Raw genomic sequence first — 20987 nt, forward strand, 5'->3', positions numbered from 1 at the left:
GGACGGGAGGGGGGAGGCTCCAGTCGCTGCGGCCACCCCCAGCACGAGCCGTTAGCGGTCTGGCCAGAGACTGGCCAATGGGAGCTGCTGGTTAATAACAGGCAGCGTGTGGAGCCCCCCGCCCCCCTCCCCTTACACGCATGGCAGGCTGGCTGAGACCCTGCTGGGCTGCTGGCCGGGAGTCACCAAGGTCAGTCTCCCGGCCAGAGCCTGCCTCTGGCACCCCAGCCCCTCCCTCCCTGCAATCCTCCTGCCCCCTCCTGCACCCCAATCCGCTGCCCCAGATCACACCCCAAACTCCTGCACCAGGCCCCTGCTCCAGGTCACATCCCAGCCCCCTGCCCTGGGTCACAACTGCCCCCTTCACCCAAACTCCCCCTGCGGCCCCCCGCCTCCCTCGCTGTTTAAGGAGTCGCCCATGCTGAGAGTCAGTAAGTGTGTTCAGAAGGGTTCATTTTGTACATCCAATACGTTAGCTCTGAGATTCAGGGGTCCCAAAAGAGCTAGACAGATCCGTGGAGGCTGGGCAGGAATGGGATCCCTCGCCTCCGTGTCTGGAGAGGGATCACCCCCTTTCCACAAGGATGGCGTGGCCCAGGCCCTGCTTCAGGGGGGTCCTGTGGCTGGACCAATGTGGGGGGCAGCCGGGGTCGTCCTGCCTCCCCCTCCCCGGGCAGCAGGAGCGGGAGCGACCCAGCAGGCAGCTTTGCTCTGCTGCCCTCTCCCGGCGGCTGCGTGTGGCTTCTCTGCAGCAGCGAGCAGGGTCCTGCACCCCCCCGGGCGCCGTGGAGCACTCCGCCCAGCTGTTCCCGCCCCGCCCCGCCCCCCCCGGGCGCCGTGGAGCACTCCGCCCAGCTGTTCCCGCCCCGCCCCCCCGGGCGCCGTGGAGCACTCCGCCCAGCTGTTCCCGCCCCGCCCCCCCGGGCGCCGTGGAGCACTCCGCCCAGCTGTTCCTGCCCCGCCCCGCCCCCCCCGGGCGCCGTGGAGCACTCCACCCAGCTGTTCCTGCCCCGCCCCGCCCCCCCGGGCGCCGTGGAGCGCCCCGCCCGCCCCCCCGGGCGCTGTGGAGCACTCCGCCCAGCTGTTCCTGCCCCGCCCCGCCCCCCCCGGGCGCCGTGGAGCGCCCCGCCCCGCCCCCCCGGGCGCTGTGGAGCACTCCGCCCAGCTGTTCCTGCCCCGCCCCCCCCCCCCCCCCCCCCGGCGCCGTGGAGCACTCCGCCCAGCTGTTCCTGCCCCGCCCCGCCCCCCCGGGCGCCGTGGAGCACTCCGCCCAGCTGTTCCTGCCCCGCCCCGCCCCCCCGGGCGCCGTGGAGCACTCCGCCCAGCTGTTCCTGCCCCGCCCCGCCCCCCCGGGCGCCGTGGAGCACTCCGCCCAGCTGTTCCTGCCCCGCCCCGCCCCCCCGGGCGCCGTGGAGCACTCCGCCCAGCTGTTCCTGCCCCGCCCCGCCCCCCCGGGCGCCGTGGAGCACTCCGCCCAGCTGTTCCTGCCCCGCCCCGCCCCCCCGGGCGCCGTGGAGCACTCCGCCCAGCTGTTCCTGCCCCGCCCCGCCCCCCCGGGCGCCGTGGAGCACTCCGCCCAGCTGTTCCTGCCCCGCCCCGCCCCCCCGGGCGCCGTGGAGCACTCCGCCCAGCTGTTCCTGCCCCGCCCCGCCCCCCCGGGCGCCGTGGAGCACTCCGCCCAGCTGTTCCTGCCCCGCCCCGCCCCCCCGGGCGCCGTGGAGCACTCCGCCCAGCTGTTCCTGCCCCGCCCCGCCCCCCCGGGCGCTGTGGAGCACTCCGCCCAGCTGTTCCTGCCCCGCCCCGCCCCCCCCGGGCGCCGTGGAGCACTCCGCCCAGCTGTTCCTGCCCCGCCCCGCCCCCCCGGGCGCCGTGGAGCACTCCGCCCAGCTGTTCCTGCCCCCCCCCCCCCCCGGGCGCCGTGGAGCACTCCGCCCAGCTGTTCCTGCCCCGCCCTGCCCCCCTGGGCGCCGTGGAGCACTCCGCCCAGCTGTTCCTGCCCCGCCCTGCCCCCCTGGGCGCCGTGGAGCACTCCGCCCAGCTGTTCCTGCCCCGCAGGGCGTGGGGGGAGGGTGACTCTCTTGCTGCAGCCTGGCTCCCGTAACCCCCGCCTGGCCGCACAGGTGAGGGGGTGGGGCCTGGCGGGGGACTTGCCCACGCGCCCCGAGGGGCTGGGGCTGGGAGTCGCCCTGGGGGCTGGCCGGGGCGTGGGCGCGAGTCGCTTCGCCCGCGTGGCCTGGCTCTGGCGGCCCTGCGGAGGGCGGGGGGGGGGGAGGGAGTCGCCCTGGGGGCTGGCCGGGGCTGTGGGCGCGAGTCGCTTCGCCCGCGTGGCCCGGCTCTGGCGGCCCTGCGGAGGGCGGGGAGGGAGTCGCCCTGGGGGCTGGCCGGGGCGTGGGCGCGAGTCCCTTCGCCCGCGTGGCCCGGCTCTGGCGGCCCTGCGGAGGGCGGGGGGGGAGGGAGTCGCCCTGGGGGCTGGCCGGGGCGTGGGCGCGAGTCGCTTCGCCCGCGTGGCCTGGCTCTGGCGGCCCTGCGGAGGGAGGGGAGGGAGTCGCCCTGGGGGCTGGCCAGGGCGTGGGCGCGAGTCGCTTCGCCCGCGTGGCCCGGCTCTGGCGGCCCTGCGGAGGGAGGGGAGGGAGTCGCCCTGGGGGCTGGCCGGGGCGTGGGCGCGAGTCGCTTCGCCCGCGTGGCCCGGCTCCGGCGGCCCTGCGGAGGGCGGGGAGGGAGTCGCCCTGGGGGCTGGCCGGGGCGTGGGCGCGAGTCGCTTCGCCCGCGTGGCCCGGCTCTGGCGGCCCTGCGGAGGGCGGGGAGGGAGTCGCCCTGGGGGCTGGCCGGGGCGTGGGCGCGAGTCCCTTCGCCCGCGTGGCCCGGCTCTGGCGGCCCTGCGGAGGGCGGGGGGGGAGGGAGTCGCCCTGGGGGCTGGCCGGGGCGTGGGCGCGAGTCGCTTCGCCCGCGTGGCCCGGCTCTGGCGGCCCTGCGGAGGGAGGGGAGGGAGTCGCCCTGGGGGCTGGCCGGGGCGTGGGCGCGAGTCGCTTCGCCCGCGTGGCCCGGCTCTGGCGGCCCTGCGGAGGGAGGGGAGGGAGTCGCCCTGGGGGCTGGCCGGGGCGTGGGCGCGAGTCGCTTCGCCCGCGTGGCCCGGCTCCGGCGGCCCTGCGGAGGGCGGGGAGGGAGTCGCCCTGGGGGCTGGCCGGGGCGTGGGCGCGAGTCGCTTCGCCCGCGTGGCCCGGCTCTGGCGGCCCTGCGGAGGGCGGGGAGGGAGTCGCCCTGGGGGCTGGCCGGGGCGTGGGCGCGAGTCCCTTCGCCCGCGTGGCCCGGCTCTGGCGGCCCTGCGGAGGGAGGGGAGGGAGTCGGAGCTGAGCGGCCTGGCTCGTGCAGGGTTCGCCCACGATCACCGGGACGAGGTGGTGGAGAGGCTGACGGCCCTGAAGAAAGGCCTGGAGGACCCCGACTTCACCGTCCTCTTCAACACCTGCTACGACATCGCCATGGTGAGGTGGGGCCGGGGGGCGAGGGGGGGGCTTTCGCTGGTGTCCAGCACAGCCAGCCCTGCCCCCCGGGAACGGGCTCCGCCCCGGCACGCGTCCCCCTAACGAGGGGTGTCCCGGGAGCGGTGCCCTGCCGCTCGGCGCGGGGGACGCCCTGCCGCGGGGCCCCAGGAACGGCCCAGCCTGCGGGGGAGCGCCCGGCCCTCGTGGCCGAGCTGCTGGCGGAGGGAACCGAACCCTCTCCGGCCCCCGGGCAACTCGGCAGGGTCCGTTCGCCGCTGTCACTGCTGGGCTAGCCCGGGGGCGCTGCTCTCCCCACTGGTCCCTCCCCCGTCTGTGCAGTGGGGCCGGCGAGAGCAGGATCAGGCCCTTCCCGCTAACAGTGGGGCGGGGGGGGGACGGGGGCTGACATGGCCCAAGTGGGCTGCGTTTGAGGGCGGGGCCAGGCGGCAGGAGGCTGGGTGGGTGTTGAGGTGGCCCTGTGGGCTGTGTTTGGGGGGAGCTGGCGGGGGGGGCCCAGACGGGCTGTTTGGGGGGGCCCGGGTGGGCTGTGTTTGGGGGGAGCCGGGCGGGGGGGCCCAGACGGGCTGTTTGGGGGGGCCCGGGTGGGCTGTGTTTGGGGGGAGCCGGGCGGGGGGGGCCCAGACGGGCTGTTTGGGGGGGCCCGGGTGGGCTATGTTTGGGGGGAGCTGGGCAGGGGGGCCCGTGTGGGCTGTGTTTGGGGGGGCCCGGGTGGGCTATGTTTGGGGGGGCCGGGCGGGGGGGCCCAGACGGGCTGTTTGGGGGGGCCCGGGTGGGCTGTGTTTGGGGGAGCTGGGCAGGGGGGCCCAGACGGGCTGTTTGGGGAGGCCCGGGTGGGCTATGTTTGGGGGTAGCTGGGCAGGGGGGCCCGGGTGGGCTGTGTTTGGGGGGAGCCGGGCGGGGGGGCCCAGACGGGCTGTTTGGGGGGGCCCGGGTGGGCTGTGTTTGGGGGGAGCCGGGCGGGGGGGCCCAGACGGGCTGTTTGGGGGGGCCCGGGTGGGCTATGTTTGGGGGGAGCTGGGCAGGGGGGCCCGGGTGGGCTGTGTTTGGGGGGGCCCGGTGGGCTATGTTTGGGGGGGCCGGGCGGGGGGGCCCAGACGGGCTGTTTGGGGGGGCCCGGGTGGGCTGTGTTTGGGGGGGGCCGGGCGGGGGGGCCCAGACGGGCTGTTTGGGGGGGCCCGGGTGGGCTGTGTTTGGGGGGGGCCGGGCGGGGGGGCCCAGACGGGCTGTTTGGGGGGGGCCCGGGTGGGCTGTGTTTGGGGGGAGCTGGGCAGGGGGGCCCGGGTGGGCTGTGTTTGGGGGGGCCCGGGTGGGCTATGTTTGGGGGGGCCGGGCGGGGGGGCCCAGACGGGCTGTTTGGGGGGGCCCGGGTGGGCTATGTTTGGGGGGCCGGGCGGGGGGGCCCAGACGGGCTGTTTGGGGGGGCCCGGGTGGGCTATGTTTGGGGGGGCCGGGCGGGGGGGCCCAGACGGGCTGTTTGGGGGGGCCCGGGTGGGCTGTGTTTGGGGGGGGCCGGGCGGGGGGGCCAGACGGGCTGTTTGGGGGGGCCGGGCGGGCTATGTTTGGGGGGGCCGGGCGGGGGGGCCCAGACGGGCTGTTTGGGGGGGCCCGGGTGGGCTATGTTTGGGGGGGCCGGGCGGGGGGGCCCAGACGGGCTGTTTGGGGGGGCCCGGGTGGGCTGTGTTTGGGGGGGGCCGGCGGGGGGGCCCAGACGGGCTGTTTGGGGGGGCCGGGCGGGCTATGTTTGGGGGGCCGGGCGGGGGGGCCCAGACGGGCTGTTTGGGGGGGCCCGGGTGGGCTGTGTTTGGGGGGGCCAGGCGGGGGGGCCCAGACGGGCTGTTTGGGGGGGCCCGGGTGGGCTGTGTTTTGGGGGGGGCCGGGCAGGGGGGCCGGGCGCTGGAGGAGCGGTTCTCAGCGCAGCCTCTCCCTCCGGCAGGTGATAGGGAAGCGCCTCCCGCCGGAGCAGCTGCTGAGCCTGCTGCTCATGATGTTGGAGGGGCTGGCGGACCCCGACCAGAACTGCTCCCGGGCAGCGGCCGTCATGGCCAACGCCCTGCTGAAGGAGCGGGGGCCGTGCTGCTGGAGAAGGTAACGGGCCCGGTTCCCCTGCCGTGCGGGAGAAGGGAGCTGGCTCCTGCTGGGCCGTGCGCCCCCTTCGCGGGGCCTTGGCTCCAGCTCCAGCAGCCCGCCCGGGGCTCGTTGCCGGCCGGCGCCGCCAGGTGCGACTGGCCTGTGGCCGGCTGGGCAGGTGGCAGCGGAGGGAGCTGGCAGGCGCCTGGTCCGGGGGCCGGGCTTTCCTGTCCTTCTGGGGCTGCCAGCTGGCTCTGGTCCCCGCCCCGGGAGAGGTCCCCGGACGGTGCTCGCTGGCCGGGCCGGGGCTGGCGCGGGGCCCCCCTGCTGCCCGGGCTGAGCCTCATCCCGGCTCCCTCTCGCCCGCAGGTGCCCGTGCTCCTGGGCGAGATTCGCAGCAGGCTGCAGGCGCTGGCCGCGGAGCACGTGCACAAGGCGATGCAGCAGAGCGTGTACATCCTGGCCTCCCAGCACACGGCCGCGGTTGTGTCCAGCCTGCTGAGCAGCCCCCTGCCCTTCGACAGGTACCGGCTCGCGCCCTGGCACCCGGGGGCCCTGCCCCTGCCCCTGCCCCTGCCCCTGCCCCTGCCCCTGCCCCTGCCCCTGCCCCTGCCCCTGCCCCTGCCCGGGGTGTGGCAGCCTGGAGGCCCCTGGCCTGGGCGGTGCTGCAGGCCATGCCCCTGGAGCGCCCCGGCCGTGGGGTCTCACACCCCCATGGGGCGAGCCCACGGCCCCTCGCTGCTGCGGGCGGAGCCCCCCCCCCGGATCTCTGCACTGACCCAGCTGTCCCCCGCGAACCGCCCTGCACTAACCTCCTGCTGCTCCCACCCAGCCACACCTGCGCCATGTGGAAGGCCCTGGCCGTGGAGCCGGCCCTCACCTCGCAGATCCTGGAGCTGCTCCTGGACAAGGCGAACCGGGACGTCCCGTACAAGGAGGCCAGATCCTTCCTGCTGAGCAGCAGCTGCGAGCGCGTCGCGACCCCCCAGCCTCTCGCGGTGAGCGTCGTGCTGCCCTCCAGCTGGGCTGAGCCACCGGGCCGGGACGAGCGGATTGCCCCGCCCTTCCCTTCCCTTCCCTGGGCCTGGCATGGGCTGTGCCTCGGCCAGAGCAGGGCCCCGCGCTGTGCGCCAGGGCAGGCACCAGCCAAGCTCTTGGGTCCCCGCCCCGGGGCCGGCTGGGCGGTTCCCTCCTGGACAACAGGCCGGTTTTGAGCAGCGGTTTGGGGGGTTGTCTGGCTGCCAAAGCCGGGCAGGGGCTGTCGCTAGCTCCGAGCCGGCTCCTTGCCTCAGGAGACCCCTGCGGGTCCTAGCCGGGAGGGGAGCCCCCTAATCCCCCCTCTCTCCAGGCCACGTGCGCCCTGCACGAGCTCCTGTCTGTTCCCGAGTCGGGGCCAGCCGTGCTGGGGCTCTACCCGCACCTCTTCGTGGCTCTCCTCATGCGCGTCAGCTGCACCGTGGGGGTCCAGCTCCCCAAGGAGCTGCAGGCCAAGGAGAGGAGGAGCGCCGGCCGGAGCCACGCGCCCGGAGCCCTGGACCCCTGCAGGTACCGAGCCCTGTGGCGCTGTTGTGTTCTATCGGGTCCCTGGTCAGGGAGCAGCCTCCGCCCCCGGCCGTGCTCAGCTCCGGCCTACGCCCCCTGCCAGGGGTCGGTCCCCGCTCCGTTCGGGCGTCGCTGCGGGCTCAAGGGCCCCGGCTCCTCCTGCCCCGTCGCTTTAGTCGCCGTCTCGCGGCCCCTCCGGCTGCTGGGCGAGCATCTGCCGGCCTGGAGCCACGCTGCGGCCGTGGGGCCCTTCTGACTGGCCGACCTGCCTCCCCCCCAGCGCCAGGGGAGCTGGCAGGCGGCTCCCGACTCTGGCCTCAGCCTGCCCCTTCGGGTGTCGGCTCTGCCCTGGCTCTGGCGCGGGGCAGGGAGCTGCTGACGACCCAGCTGGAAAGGCAGCTCTGGTCCCCAGGCTGCAGTTGTGCTGGGCCCGGCGGGAGGCTGCTGGGCAGCTGTGGGCCGCTTGTCTGTGTGAGGGGCTTGTGGGCGCGTGGTGAGCGCCACGGAGAGGCTGCCAAGCCGCGGCGCTCGGCGCATTCGTGACGCTACGCGATGGCTCTCGCGCCTGGGCTAGGCTGGGCCGTGGGTGCCCTGCTGGTGGGGGGCGAGTGCCCCTTCCCGCTGCCTCCACGGTGGGTCCGCTTCCTCCGGCCCAGCTCAGGGCGCTCTGCCCCAGCCGAGGTCGGAGCTGGCGGTGGGACAGAGGGGCCCGGCATTGACAGACGTTCGGTGCTCGCTGTGCAGCGGCTCCTGCGGGTCCCGGCCCCGGCTGAGGGTCCCGCTCCTGGGCTGCGCTGCACAAAGCCCTTGGCGCCACTAGAGGGCGTCAGAGCCCCTCGGCTCCGGGCTCAGCTGGCTCCGGGCTGAGCTGGCTCCCTGCTGAAATCTTGCGCCACCCTCGAGCTGGCCAAGGACCTTTATCACTGGCCAGCGGGGGCAGGGCTGGGGGCCTGGTCAGAGGGGGAGGGGGTGGAGGGCCCGGTGGGCGAGGAGAGAGCCTGTGGCCACGGCAGCCTGAGCCCCGGGCTTCGGAGTGGCTGAGTACGGGCCCGTGCGTGACTCCCCCGCTGGCCGAGAGCCTGGCTGGGTCCGTTCTTGTCCCAGCGTTGAGCCGTGGCCTCGGAGTCCTGTGGCGGAGATGAGGCCCAGGTTGAATTGCTGCTGCTTGTGAGCCATCTGCTCCGGCTTGGCCCCGTGTGGGTGCGCGATGGCTCCTGTGTGAGTCAGGCCTCGCTCGCCCCCTTCCTGCTCAGCCTGCCTGTGGCTGGTGGGCCGGTTCCCTTCCAGCTTGGCTCAGATTCCTGCTCCGCCAGCTCACGGGTCCACGCTGCCCAGGGACACTTGGCTGTCTTGTCCGTTCAGCCCAGGGGGCTTGGTGCTCGGGCGCTCTGCTGGCTCCTGTGAGGCTGCGGTCTGGGACCGAGCCGCTCGGCGTGGCTGTCGCTGGGTCGGCTGTGGCAAGCGTCCTGCGTGGGCAGTGCTGGTGAGTGACGGAGCAAGGCCTGGCGCATCCCTGTCCTGTGGGCTCGGCCGGGCCCGCGAACCAAGTGGGCATCGCTCAGAGCCGCGTAGACCAGCCCTTGGCGTCCGGTGGGCAGGGCTCCTGGGCGTGGCTGGGCCTGGCCTCCGTGTCCCAGTGGCCGAATGCTGCGCAGGAGGCTCTCGGGAGCCTGACGGCAAAGCCGGGGCAGGGCAGCTGCCCATTGGGCTGGTTGAAGAGGGTCCGCGTCCCGCTCACGCCTGCAGGGCCCGGCGCCGAGTCCCCTCCCTGCAGCCATGGCGGAGCCGTACACACCGGGCAGGGCCTGCCGGGAGCTTCTGTAACCTCCTCGGGGGGCGGGCTGGGGCCGTGGCATCGGGTGGAGGGCGAGAGGCTGTTGATGGCCGGCCTCTCCTTCCCGCATCCCAGAGCAGCCGGCACGGCCCGGGGCCGCTGCTGTGACTTGCCTGCCTGTCGGTCTGACGCGGGCCCCCCCGTTGGCCAGCTGTGCCCCCCCTGGCTGTCGGTCTGACGCGGCCCCCCCCGTTGGCCGGCTGTGCGCCCCCCCCCCCGTTGGCCGGCTGTGCGCCCCCCGGCTGTCGGTCTGACGCGGGCCCCCCCGTTGGCCCAGCTGTGCCCCCCCCCGGCTGTCGGTCTGACGCGGGCCCCTCCGTTGGCCCAGCTGTGCCCCCCCCGGCTGTCGGTCTGACGCGGGCCCCCCCGTTGGCCCAGCTGTGCCCCCCCCGGCTGTCGGTCTGACGCGGGCCCCTCCGTTGGCCGGCTGTGCCCCCCCCGGCTGTCGGTCTGACGTGGGCCCCCCCGTTGGCCGGCTGTGCCCCCCCCGGCTGTCGGTCTGACGTGGGCCCCCCCGTTGGCCGGCTGTGCCCCCCCCGGCTGTCGGTCTGACGCGGGCCCCCCCGTTGGCCCAGCTGTGCCCCCCCCGGCTGTCGGTCTGACGCGGGCCCCTCCGTTGGCCCAGCTGTGCCCCCCCCGGCTGTCGGTCTGACGTGGGCCCCTCCGTTGGCCCAGCTGTGCCCCCCCCGGCTGTCGGTCTGACGTGGGCCCCTCCGTTGGCCCAGCTGTGCCCCCCCCGGCTGTCGGTCTGACGCGGGCCCCCCCCGTTGGCCCAGCTGTGCCCCCCCCGGCTGTCGGTCTGACGCGGGCCCCCCCCGGCTGTCGGTCTGACGTGGGCCCCCCCGTTGGCCGGCTGTGCCCCCCCCGGCTGTCGGTCTGACGCGGGCCCCTCCGTTGGCCCAGCTGTGCCCCCCCCGGCTGTCGGTCTGACGCGGGCCCCCCCGTTGGCCCAGCTGTGCCCCCCCCGGCTGTCGGTCTGACGTGGGCCCCCCCGTTGGCCGGCTGTGCCCCCCCCGGCTGTCGGTCTGACGCGGGCCCCCCCGTTGGCCCAGCTGTGCCCCCCCCCGCTGTCGGTCTGACGCGGGCCCCCCCCGGCTGTCGGTCTGACGCGGGCCCCCCGTTGGCCGGCTGTGCCCCCCCCCGGCTGTCGGTCTGATGCGGGCCCCCCCGTTGGCCGGCTGTGCCCCCCCCGGCTGTCGGTCTGACGCGGGCCCCCCCGTTGGCCGGCTGTGCCCCCCCCGGCTGTCGGTCTGATGCGGGCCCCCCCGTTGGCCCAGCTGTGCCCCCCCCGGCTGTCGGTCTGACGCGGGCCCCCCCGTTGGCCGGCTGTGCGCCCCCCCCCGGCTGTCGGTCTGACGCGGGCCCCCCGTTGGCCGGCTGTGCGCCCCCCCCCGGCTGTCGGTCTGACGCGGGCCCCCCCGTTGGCCGGCTGTGCGCCCCCCCCCCGGCTGTCGGTCTGACGCGGGCCCCCCCGTTGGCCGGCTGTGCGCCCCCCCCCCGGCTGTCGGTCTGACGCGGGCCCCCCCGTTGGCCGGCTGTGCCCCCCCCGGCTGTCGGTCTGACGCGGGCCCCCCCGTTGGCCGGCTGTGCCCCCCCCGGCTGTCGGTCTGATGCGGGCCCCCCCGTTGGCCCAGCTGTGCCCCCCCCGGCTGTCGGTCTGACGCGGGCCCCCCCGTTGGCCGGCTGTGCGCCCCCCCCCGGCTGTCGGTCTGACGCGGGCCCCCCGTTGGCCGGCTGTGCGCCCCCCCCCGGCTGTCGGTCTGACGCGGGCCCCCCGTTGGCCGGCTGTGCGCCCCCCCCGGCTGTCGGTCTGACGCGGGCCCCCCCGTTGGCCGGCTGTGCGCCCCCCCCCCCCCCCGGCTGTCGGTCTGACGCGGGCCCCCCCGTTGGCCGGCTGTGCGCCCCCCCCCCGGCTGTCGGTCTGACGCGGGCCCCCCCGTTGGCCGGCTGTGCGCCCCCCCCCCGGCTGTCGGTCTGACGCGGGCCCCCCCCGTTGGCCGGCTGTGCGCCCCCCCCCCGGCTGTCGGTCTGACGCGGGCCCCCCCGTTGGCCGGCTGTGCGCCCCCCCCCCGGCTGTCGGTCTGACGCGGGCCCCCCCGTTGGCCGGCTGTGCGCCCCCCCCCGGCTGTCGGTCTGACGCGGCCCCCCCCGTTGGCCGGCTGTGCGCCCCCCCCCCGGCTGTCGGTCTGACGCGGCCCCCCCCGTTGGCGGCTGTGCGCCCCCCCCCGGCTGTCGGTCTGACGCGGGCCCCCCCGTTGGCCGGCTGTGCGCCCCCCCCCGGCTGTCGGTCTGACGCGGGCCCCCCCGTTGGCCGGCTGTGCGCCCCCCCCGGCTGTCGGTCTGACGCGGGCCCCCCCGTTGGCCGGCTGTGCGCCCCCCCCCCGGCTGTCGGTCTGACGCGGCCCCCCCCGTTGGCCGGCTGTGCGCCCCCCCCCCGGCTGTCGGTCTGACGCGGGCCCCCCCCCGTTGGCCGGCTGTGCGCCCCCCCCGGCTGTCGGTCTGACGCGGGCCCCCCCGTTGGCCGGCTGTGCGCCCCCCCCCGGCTGTCGGTCTGACGCGGGCCCCCCCGTTGGCCGGCTGTGCGCCCCCCCCGGCTGTCGGTCTGACGCGGGCCCCCCCGTTGGCCGGCTGTGCGCCCCCCCCCGGCTGTCGGTCTGACGCGGGCCCCCCCGTTGGCCGGCTGTGGCCCCCCCCGGCTGTCGGTCTGACGCGGGCCCCCCCGTTGGCCGGCTGTGCGCCCCCCCCCGGCTGTCGGTCTGACGCGGGCCCCCCCGTTGGCCGGCTGTGCGCCCCCCCCCCGGCTGTCGGTCTGACGCGGGTCCCCCCGTTGGCCGGCTGTGCGCCCCCCCCCCGGCTGTCGGTCTGACGCGGGCCCCCCCGTTGGCCGGCTGTGCCCCCCCTGGCTGCCCCATGTGGGCCGTGCGAAGAGCCGTGCGCCCAGTGGCAGCGTCCGACGCAGGGCCCTGCCGCTGCACCGTCAGCATTCTGGGAACCAGGCCGTGCGGCAGAGAAACGAGGCTCTAAACTCGCCCCCTGCGGCTGCCCCCATTGCCGCCGTGGGGGGTGGGTCCTGGGCCAGGGTGGCGGCTGCAGCCGAAGGTGCAGAACCCTCCTTGGCCCGAGGGCGATGCTGCTGGATGGGGGTGAGCTGGGCGCCGGAGCAGCCCCGGCAAGGGGCTCAGGTTTGCCCGGGGGGTGGGGGGCTGCCTGGCGCCCGGGTGGGCACCTGCGGGTGCCACTGCGCTGGCTGCAGCCTGTCGTGCGGGGGCCCTGCTCCGCTTGGAGCGCTGCCCCCAGTCCCTCTGGTAGCGGCTCCAGCCCCGAGCCGTAAGGAATGGAAACAGGCCGTTGCGCTGGCGCCCGGCTGATGAGCCTTTGATTCGGAGCACATGTTCCGCAGCTCCCCAGCGCGGGCTCCGGGCTGAAGGCAAGCCTGTCCCTCCTCCTGGCGGCGCCCGAGGGGGGGCTCCGCTCCAGGGCAGGAGGCCACCGGATCCGTGACCCCGGGTCCTGGAGCGGCCGAGCCTCGGGCTTTGCGGCTTTGGCCGGGCGCGCCAGGACGGCCTGTTCTCTCCGCGCTCTCCCTCCTCCCCGCAGCCCCCGGCCCACCGCAGCAGGAGGAGCACTGAGCGGGACTTGGCGCGCGGGGGCCTCCCAGGGAGGGAGGGGGAGCCGCCAGAAACTGCAGCTCTGCCCCCAAGGCCGGCCCCTGGGCAGTGGGGGCCCCGGCCACAGGGCTCCGGTGTTAAACTGGCCCCCAGCCCCGCTCTGTGGCAGGCCAGGGCCGGCCCCTCGGGCCTGTGGGGCAGAGCACTTGGCCAGACCCTCCAGGCGCTAGTGCCGAGGGCCACAGGCAGGTCCAGGTCTATTGAGCAGGAACGGCCCCTCCCCTGCGTCCCTGAGGACCCTGGAGCACACGCCGGGGGGCCTGGATCCTGCACGCGCTCGTCCGTCCGGGCGCCGGGGGGCCTGGATCCTGCACGCGCTCGTCCGTCCGGGCGCTGGGGGGCCTGGAGCACAGTGCTCTGGCGGGTGGGCGCCGGAGGCCGTACAGGTCACTGTTGCACTGCAGCTCTGGGTCTCTGCGGTTCAGTGAGCTCGGGGGGTGGGGAGGCGTCCTGCCTTCCCCGAGGGGCTGCCCCACGTCCGGCAGCGCTTGTGCGCTACGGCCCCCACCCCCCCGTTGACGGGCTGGCCCAGCGGCAGGGCTCTGGCGCCGGGGACCAGTAGCGGCCGTGTGGCTGGAGCACGGTGACGTCCCCCCGAGTCCTTTGCACGCAGCCTAAGGGGGTCGGGCTCCGAAGAGACGCGCGTCCGTCCCGGGGCCCTGGAGAGCGGGGAGGCCAGTGGGCACCGCAGAGACCGACAGACGGATTTGGGCGTCAGCTTCTGTGGGGCAGGGGGTGCCCGCGGGGTGGTGCCCAGGCCTGCTGTGCCAAGGCTGCAGGTGCCTCCAGAGCCCGTCTGGCAGCAGGGCCGGGGATGGGCCAGGTCTCCCCAGCTACCTCCAGCGCCTGGCCTAGGTCGGCTCTCCCCCTTCGCAGCTGCTGCCTGGCCCCCTGCGCCGGCTCCTGCGGCCCCAGGAGGGGCGTTCTGCTGAGACTCCTCTGCGCCCGCCCCTTGCCTCCGGGGGGAAACGGGGTCAGTGCTGGGTCGGTATCGCCCGGGCCAGTCCCCGGCACGACTGGGTCTCCTTCGCCTTGTCCATTGGGAAGGCTCCAGGGCCCTTGGCCTCCAGCGAGCACCCTGCACCGGGAGGCAGCCGCTGGCTGCGGGCCCGACTCGGGAAAGCCACGTTGGGTGTGCCAGGCTCTCCTTGCACCCTGCTCGGCGCGCTCGGGGCTGCGCTGCAAGACTGGCCACGGTGCAGCCCTGGGCCTCCAGCCCCGTGTGGGGCTCCGAGGGCGCGGGAAGGCCAGCCCGGGCTGGGCTCGTACGGCTGCCTGGCCCGCAGCCGGCTCCTTGTTACCGGGCTTGCAGCTTGGGCGAGCTGGTGGCTGGCTGAGGGGGGATCAGGGTTAACGCACCGGCTGTCCATTTGCACGTACGTTTCCTAGCGTGGGCCGGGAGCTCAGCATGGCGCTGACACGGAGGCGCACGCCCCTCGTGGGACCCCTGTGTGGACTGGCCCCATCCAGCGCCACGCGCCTCTTCCACTGCTAGATCAGCACAAAACGGAGCGCGCAAGATCCCAGCCAATTGCCCGCGCGCTAGGAAAACGGCTGCTTGACACAAGTCCCCGGGCTCGGCTCGGCCCCGACTGCTGCTCGGGTTGCAGCAGCTCAGCGGTCGGGCGGCTCCTGTGGCTCAGAGCTGGCCAGCAGCCGGTCCCGGTTCCCCTCCGGCCGGGGGTGGGAGAGGTGCTCTCGGGGTGGCAGTGCCCGCGAAGAGCAGTGAGCACTGGGGACCCCGATGGGCAGCGCGTGGGAGCCGGCCCTGAGTGCACCGGCCCCGCATGTACCTAGGACTTTGGCCTAACCCCCCGATGGGACGTCTCCGGCCGGACACGCTGCCCCAGGGCCCGGCGCCCGCGTTGCGCCCGCTGGCAGGTGCCGAGGTGCACGCTGGGGGGTAGAAACGGGCGGGCCCGGCGCTGGCATCGCGGGAACTAGGCTGCGAGGTCGCCGGCCTGCACGTCCCTCCCCTCACCGCGCAGGCCATGGTAGCGGGGGGGCTGTTCACTTGTGTGGCCTGGGGCCCGCTCTGCTGGGCGTTCCCTGGTCGCCGGGTGGGCTGGGGGTGACCCCTGGCCGGTGTCTGTAGCACGGCCCAACCATAGACAATGGCCCAGCCGGGGGCGGGTTGAAACAAAGGACGGGGGGGGCTGCCTGGGGGGTCCGGTGGTTGGGAGAAGGGGCAGGCTGGGCGGGGCAATCAGGAAGAGAGGAGACTGAGCCGAGTGCTGGGGGTTCAGGGGCCTGTGGACCCCCCCAAGGGCTGTGAGGCCGCCGGCCCCTCACTCCGATGCCCGTGGAACCCGGGCCGGGCTGTGCCTCGGAGAAGCAATAAACCCCCCCGTTCTCCTGGCTGGCGGATCACGTCCCCGACGCGCCGTCCCTGGCCGAGAAGACGTGGGGACTCCTCGTGTGCACCGGGCCGCTCGCGTTCTGCAGCCCATTTCCTGGGGGCTTCAGCTGCAAGGCAGCTGCCGCCATGTGGTGCGGTGTCTGCGCCTGGCTGCAAGCTCAGAGACAGCCTGGGTCCTCGTGCGATTCACGGGCTCTCGTGTCCCAAGGCTGCTGTGAGCACTAGGAAGGAATCACGGAAAGGGATCTGGGGGTCAGTGAGCCGCAAGCTAGATAGGAGCCAACAGTGAGACTGGGGGGGGGGGGGGGGGCGAACGTGATTCTGGGCTGGATTAACAGGAGTGTGAGCAAGACGCGAGGGGTCGTTCTCCCGCTCGGCTCTGCGCTGGCTGGGCCCCAGTGGGAGTCTGGTGTCCGGTTCTGGGCCCCGCATTTCCAGAAAGATGGGGAGAAACTGGGGAGGGTCCAGGGAAGAGCAACGAGAATGAGGAAAGGCCAGAGAACAGGAGCGAGGAGGGAGGCTGAAGGAACTGGGCTGGTTCAGTTTGGAAAGGAGACAGGGGACATGAGAGCGGTTTTCAGTATCTAAAAGGGGAGGGAGAAAACTTGTTCCCCTTGGCCTCTGAGCACAGGACAAGCAGCAAGGGGCTTAAACTGCAGCCAGGGAGGTTGAGGTTGGACGTTAGGAGAAACTTCCTGCCTGTCGGGTGGTGAAACCCTGGGATACGTTGCCGGGGGGTGGTGGACTCTCCGGAGCGATGGAAGAGCAGGCTGGACACACCTGCCAGGGCCGATCTGCACAGTGCTGGGTCCTGCCGGCCCCTCCCCGCTCTAGGGCCAGTGGGGGCCGTGGCAGGAGGGGTCCCAGCGCCTCCGCTGGCCCCACCACGGCAGGGCTGGCCCCCGGCACGGCAGCAGGGTGCGACGGGAGTTGGAGGATCCTTTGGCCGGGCTCTCCCCGGCAGTTGCCAGGCTGCTGGCCTTGTGCTGCTCCCTGGCGGGTCCCGCGTGCAGTCGCGTGGCCCAAGGCTGGTCCCTGCTGGGAGCCACCGGGCTGCACTGAGCCCCGGACTTTCCGTGGGGCAGACGGTGTCCTAGCTCTGCCGAATTCCCTCCCTCCTGTCAGAGTTCAGGATGGCCCCGGAGGCCCCGCGCTGTGGCTGGGGGGGGGGGGGGCAGTTACACGCTTGCAGCCCGAGGCGAGGGCAGCGCCGGGCCGGTCCAGTGCCCAGGAGCTCTGCGGGCGCCGTGTTTCCCTCCTCCGAGCCCGGCGGGGCGGCTGCCTCGCCGCTTTGCGTTCCCTGGGATTTTGGGTTCCTTGGGCGCTGGGGCCCACGGGCCTCTGCCTTGTCCAGGGCTGAGATCCCGCCACGGCGGGCACTGGGCAGCGCGCGGCTCCCGGCCTGGCCCTGCTGGCAGCGAAACGCTCCCGACCCAAGCGCTGCTCGTGCGCCCCCTCTGGAGCGCCGGGCCTCCCCCGTCCCTCTCGGGTCGCTGGAACCGCACGGGGGGGGTGCCGGACTGGCTCCAGCCAACGCGCCCCCGCCCCGGCCGTCTCCGACCGCCGCTCTCTCTGCCAGCTGTGCCGTGGAGACGCTGCGGGCCATGCTGAGCCGCGGGGGCGGGGAGGAGGCAGCGAGGTGCGTGGACAGCGCCGGAGGCTGGGAGCTGCTGAAAAGCTGCGAAGGGCACCACGACGGCGTCGCGCTGCTCGCCAGGTAGGGTGACTCCCGGGGGCTGGGGGAGGGGCCGGGGCAGAGCAGAAAGCCAGGGACGGCCACGCAGGAGCGGCCCGGGCCCAGCCGTCAGGGCTATTGGCGCTCAGAGCCGCGGAGGGCAGGGCTGTGGTGCGGGAGGCCTGGCCTGGGGGTGGCGCCGGAGCTCAGCGCGGGGCCCGGGGCTGGCCGTGGGCGGGGAAGGAGCCAGGGAAACTGCCCAGCCCGGGCTGGCGCTGGGTGGCTGCAGCCCCATCGGAGGGCCGTGGGGTCACGGCTCCCCTTGCCCGGGCTGTTCTGGACTCCTGCTGAGGCCGGCCCAAGCCACTTCCAGCGCCGCAGGCCTGCCTGCCCCACCCCTCCCTTCTGCACCAGGCTCTGGAGCTGCCCAGGGGCCTGGCGGCTGGCGGCTCCCCTGGCTCCTGGCCCCTGCGCACCAGGCTCGAGAGCTCCAGCATCTCCTGGCCTGGAGCCCACCCTTGTGGCGGCGCGTCCGGCGCCGGAGCCGCGTAACCCGCCTTCTGTTCCAGTGCCATGGCCAGGCACGCCGGCCCGAAGCTGCCCTGGATCGTGAAGAACCTTTTCCCCATGCTCGGCAGCGTGTACGACAGCCAGCGGGCCACCGCCACGGCCTTCCTCGCCGAGGTGAGCGGCCGGGCCAGAGGCAGCACTGCCCACCGGCTCCCCCGCCCCCCGCCAAAGGGCACGGCGCAGACCTGCTCGCGGGAGCCCAGCGGGCCTGGGTCCTCTGTGCCCCCCCCTCCCCCACACACACTCCCCCCGGCGGGCCCCGGTCCTCTGTCCCGCCCCCCCCACACACTTCCCCCGGTGGGCCCCGGTCCTCTGTCCCCCCCCCACACTTCCCCCCGGCTGGCCCCGGTCCTCTGTCCCCCCCCCACACTTCCCCCCGGCTGGCCCCGGTCCTCTGTCCCCCCCCACACACTTCCCCCGGCGGGCCCCGGTCCTCTGTCCCCCCCACACACGCTTCCCCCGGCGGGCCCAGGTCCTCTGTCCCCTGCCTTCCCCAGTGCTGGGAGCAGGCCCCCCCCATGCTGCCCAGGGAGCCCGCTTGACCCTGCCGGGCCTGTCGGCAGGCACCTCCCCACCCCTGGGGCTGGGTGGCTCAGTTGCCCCAGTGGGGATGGACCCTGGAGCCGTGGCCTGGCCAGGCCGTCGTGGGGCAGGGTGCACTGGACGCTTTCCCGGGGGCTGGGGCTGCTGCCTGGGGTCTCCGTGGCCCTGTGTGGGGCTCCCATCCGAAGCCCCAGGCCAGGGCTCCCCAGGGGCTCGAATGGGGTCGTGGGGCCCGTTTCTGGCCTCCCTGCCGTGCGAGCTCAGCTGTGGCCGGGGCCTCACCTCACACCCAGGCGCTCGGCCCCTCCAGCTCCTGAGCAGCAGCGCGGCCGGCGACCTGATCCTGCTGGAGTCCATGATGGACAACATGACGGGCCGGCAGAAGGACCCCTGCACCGCGGTGCGCATGCTGGCTCTGCGCGGGCTGGGCAACGTCTCCGCGGGCTCGCCGGAGAAGGTGAGAGCCCCCCCGCCCGGCACCCCCGCCTGCCCCCCCCCGCCCGGCACCCCCGCCCCCCCCACCCGCCCCGCCCCCGCCCGCCCCCCCCGCCCGGCACCCCCGCCAGCCCCCCCCCCCCCCCGCCCGGCACCCCGCCAGGCTGCTCAGCTCGGCTTGGCTGGGGCCTGCCTGTCCCGCCCGCATGGCCAGGCTCCCCTGTGCAGCATTTCGGATGGTGCCGGCTCTGCGCCCACCTGCTGCCCCCAGGGAGCTGAGCGGGGCAGTAACACCCCCCCCCCCCCCCGTTGTCTCTACGCCGCCGGCGCTGCTGGATTCATCTGACTCGTTGCTTGAAGGTTTAACTCAAACCATAAGCCCAGATTGTGGCGCACGCGCTGCAGCCCCCAGGACGTCCCACCTGATCCCGCCCCCGCCGGGCGCCAGCCCAGCCGCTGTGCACAAAGGAGAGGCCAGACGCGGGTCCCCGCTGGGTCCGGGGAATTCCTGCCCCGTTGGCTACCGAAGGCCCGGCACCGGCCCTGCATTGCCAGCCCGGGCGGGGCTCTCGGGCGTCCGCCTGCCCCGGCACCGTCTGCCCTTGGGGCTCGGCCCCCTTGGGGGGCGCCTGGCGGTGCTCCCCCTGCCGCAGGGCCAGCCTTGGAGCACCTGGCTGTGTGGCCCCCTGCCCCTTTCCTCTGTCCCCTGCGCTCGGCTGCCTGCCGTCTGATCCCCGCAGCACCGAGACTCGGCCGGGGGGTTCCTGTGCGGGCCCTGCCAAGCCCAGCTCCCCTCCCGGCAGACGATCGCTACTGGGACGGGAGGCGAATAGACGCAGCTTCCAAACATCCCCCTGGTGTTGCTGAGTCGCCCCCCCCCCCCCCCCGCTGCTCCGCCGTCCCAGTCCTGCAGCCCGGGGCTGGAGCGTGCTCAAGACGGGACCCCTTTGGCAGCAGAACAAGCCTCCCCCGCGCCTGGGGAAACGGCTTGGAGTGCCCTGCTCCCTGGGCCGGGCCGGGCCGATGGTCATGGACCCGTCCTGGGGGCCCCGGCCAAGCTGCACGGCCCTGTGCCAAAGCGGGGGCCCCGTAGCCCCGGCCCAGCCCTGGGCCCTGTTTGGCTCTAAGGAGGTGCTGGAGAAGCTGGGCCCAGCCCTCCCTGCGCCCGGAGGGCCCTGGGGACCCCCGGGGGCCCCGCAGCTGGGCGTGAGGCCAGCTCGCTGCTTCCTTCGGCAGGTGCGGAAACACGGGGCCCAGCTCCTGGCTTCCATGGTCAATGGCCTGGACGACAAGGACGACCCCGACAACCTGGTGGCGCTGGAGGCCATGGCCGGCCTGTCCAAGCTCCTGGGGCACGTGGAGGAGCGGGACGCCCGCTCTATGCTCCTGCACATCGCCATCCGCTCCCGGCCCTTCTTCGACAGCGTAAGGCCCGGGGCCGGGGGGGTGGGGGGGAGGAGCCTGCTGGGGCCGGGGGGGGAGGAGCCTGCTGGGGGCGGGGGGGGGGGGAGGGGAGGAGCCTGCTGGGGCCGGGGGGAGGAGCCTGCTGGGGCCACTCTCCTCCAGCACGTCAGGGCAGAGCCCCGGGCTCCAGCCCCATGCGGGGACGGGCGGGCAGGGGGAGGCTCGTGGGCTGCAGGGAGCTCTGGGGAGCTGAGTAGGAGCCTGAGCGCGGCCGGGCAGGGCCAGGCCAAGCGTCCCTGCCGGACGGAGCAGCGCAGGGCCTGGTCCAGGAGCCCCGGCAGTCGGAGGCAGGCCTGGGCTGGGAGGGATGCCGGGGTGGCGCGGGCGGGGGGCTGCTGCTCGCTCGCCTCAACCTCCTACCCTGCTTGGCTTGTGGCTGGCCCAGCCCCTTGGACTCGCTCCACAGGCCTGCCTGGCGCCGGGCCCCACCGCGCTTTCCCCACGTGCTCTGGGCCCCCAGCTCCCCTCCTCCCCCCGGCAGGCGCCTTGGGCACTCGTCCATCTCTGCCCGGGGCCCGCAGGCGGGAGCTGCCAGCACCCGGGGCTGCTCTGCTAGGGCCTGGCTGAAGACGCGGGTACTGAGTGGTACCGGGGGCCAAAGGGGCTGGAAGCAAAGACCCAGAGCGGCAGAGCAGGAGCGACATGGCAGGGGAGAACCCCACGGTGCCCAGCCCTGTCCAAGTGCCCATCCGGGGCCACTCGTTTTCTCCCCCAGCAGGGCTCTCAGCCCATTGCACAGCTGAAGAAACTGAGGCAGGGGAAGCTGAAACCTCCCCTCTGCTCTTCACCACAATCCAGCCTGTCTGCTCAGGACTGGGGGAGCCTGGAGAAGGGGGTGGGGCGGCAGCCGGGGTGGGGCAGTCTGCGGTCGGGGGAGCCTGGAGACGGGCGGGGGGGGGGGAGGGAGCCTGCGGGTGGGGCAGCAGCTGGGGGCACAGCCTGTGGTCAGGGGAGCCTGGAGACGGGGTGGGGGGGGGCAGCCTGTGGGCTGGGGGAAAGCCACTCCCCGGGCCGCCTGGCAGACACGGGGCCGTGCCGCTGGCTGAGCCGGTGCCCGCGTGGCCCTGTGCCGCCCGCAGGAGAGCCCCGCGCTGCGCAAGGCCTCCATCCTCCTCTTCGGGAACCTCAGCCGGTTCTGCGGCGGAACCGGCGAAGACGACGTCTTTTTCGAGCAGATCTTGAACGGGCTGGTGACGCTGCTGCTGCACCTGCAGGACCCGGCGCCCGAGGTCGCCCGGGTGAGTCGCCGTGGGGGGGCCGTGGGGGGGCGGGGGGCGGTGACGCTGCCCTCCGGCGGGGAGCCAGGCCCTGGGCAGCCTGGCGGGCC

General features: G+C 75.1%; 1 protein-coding gene across 1 annotated transcript in view; it reads left to right on the top strand.

Annotated features, from left to right (window-relative positions):
- MROH1 (maestro heat like repeat family member 1) overlaps positions 1-20987 on the top strand; it is a 64878-nt gene that overhangs the window by 39070 nt on the left and 4821 nt on the right. The window contains 11 exon segments of the mRNA XM_075916832.1: positions 3370-3482; positions 5437-5569; positions 5572-5588; positions 5940-6094; positions 6403-6568; positions 6919-7115; positions 16553-16690; positions 17218-17332; positions 18072-18218; positions 19433-19621; positions 20740-20898. Coding sequence (XP_075772947.1) covers positions 3370-3482; positions 5437-5569; positions 5572-5588; positions 5940-6094; positions 6403-6568; positions 6919-7115; positions 16553-16690; positions 17218-17332; positions 18072-18218; positions 19433-19621; positions 20740-20898 — 1529 coding nt within the window.

Source organism: Pelodiscus sinensis, unplaced genomic scaffold (assembly GCF_049634645.1).
Source record: "Pelodiscus sinensis isolate JC-2024 unplaced genomic scaffold, ASM4963464v1 ctg85, whole genome shotgun sequence".
In the NCBI taxonomy this organism is placed as follows: domain Eukaryota; kingdom Metazoa; phylum Chordata; order Testudines; family Trionychidae; genus Pelodiscus; species Pelodiscus sinensis.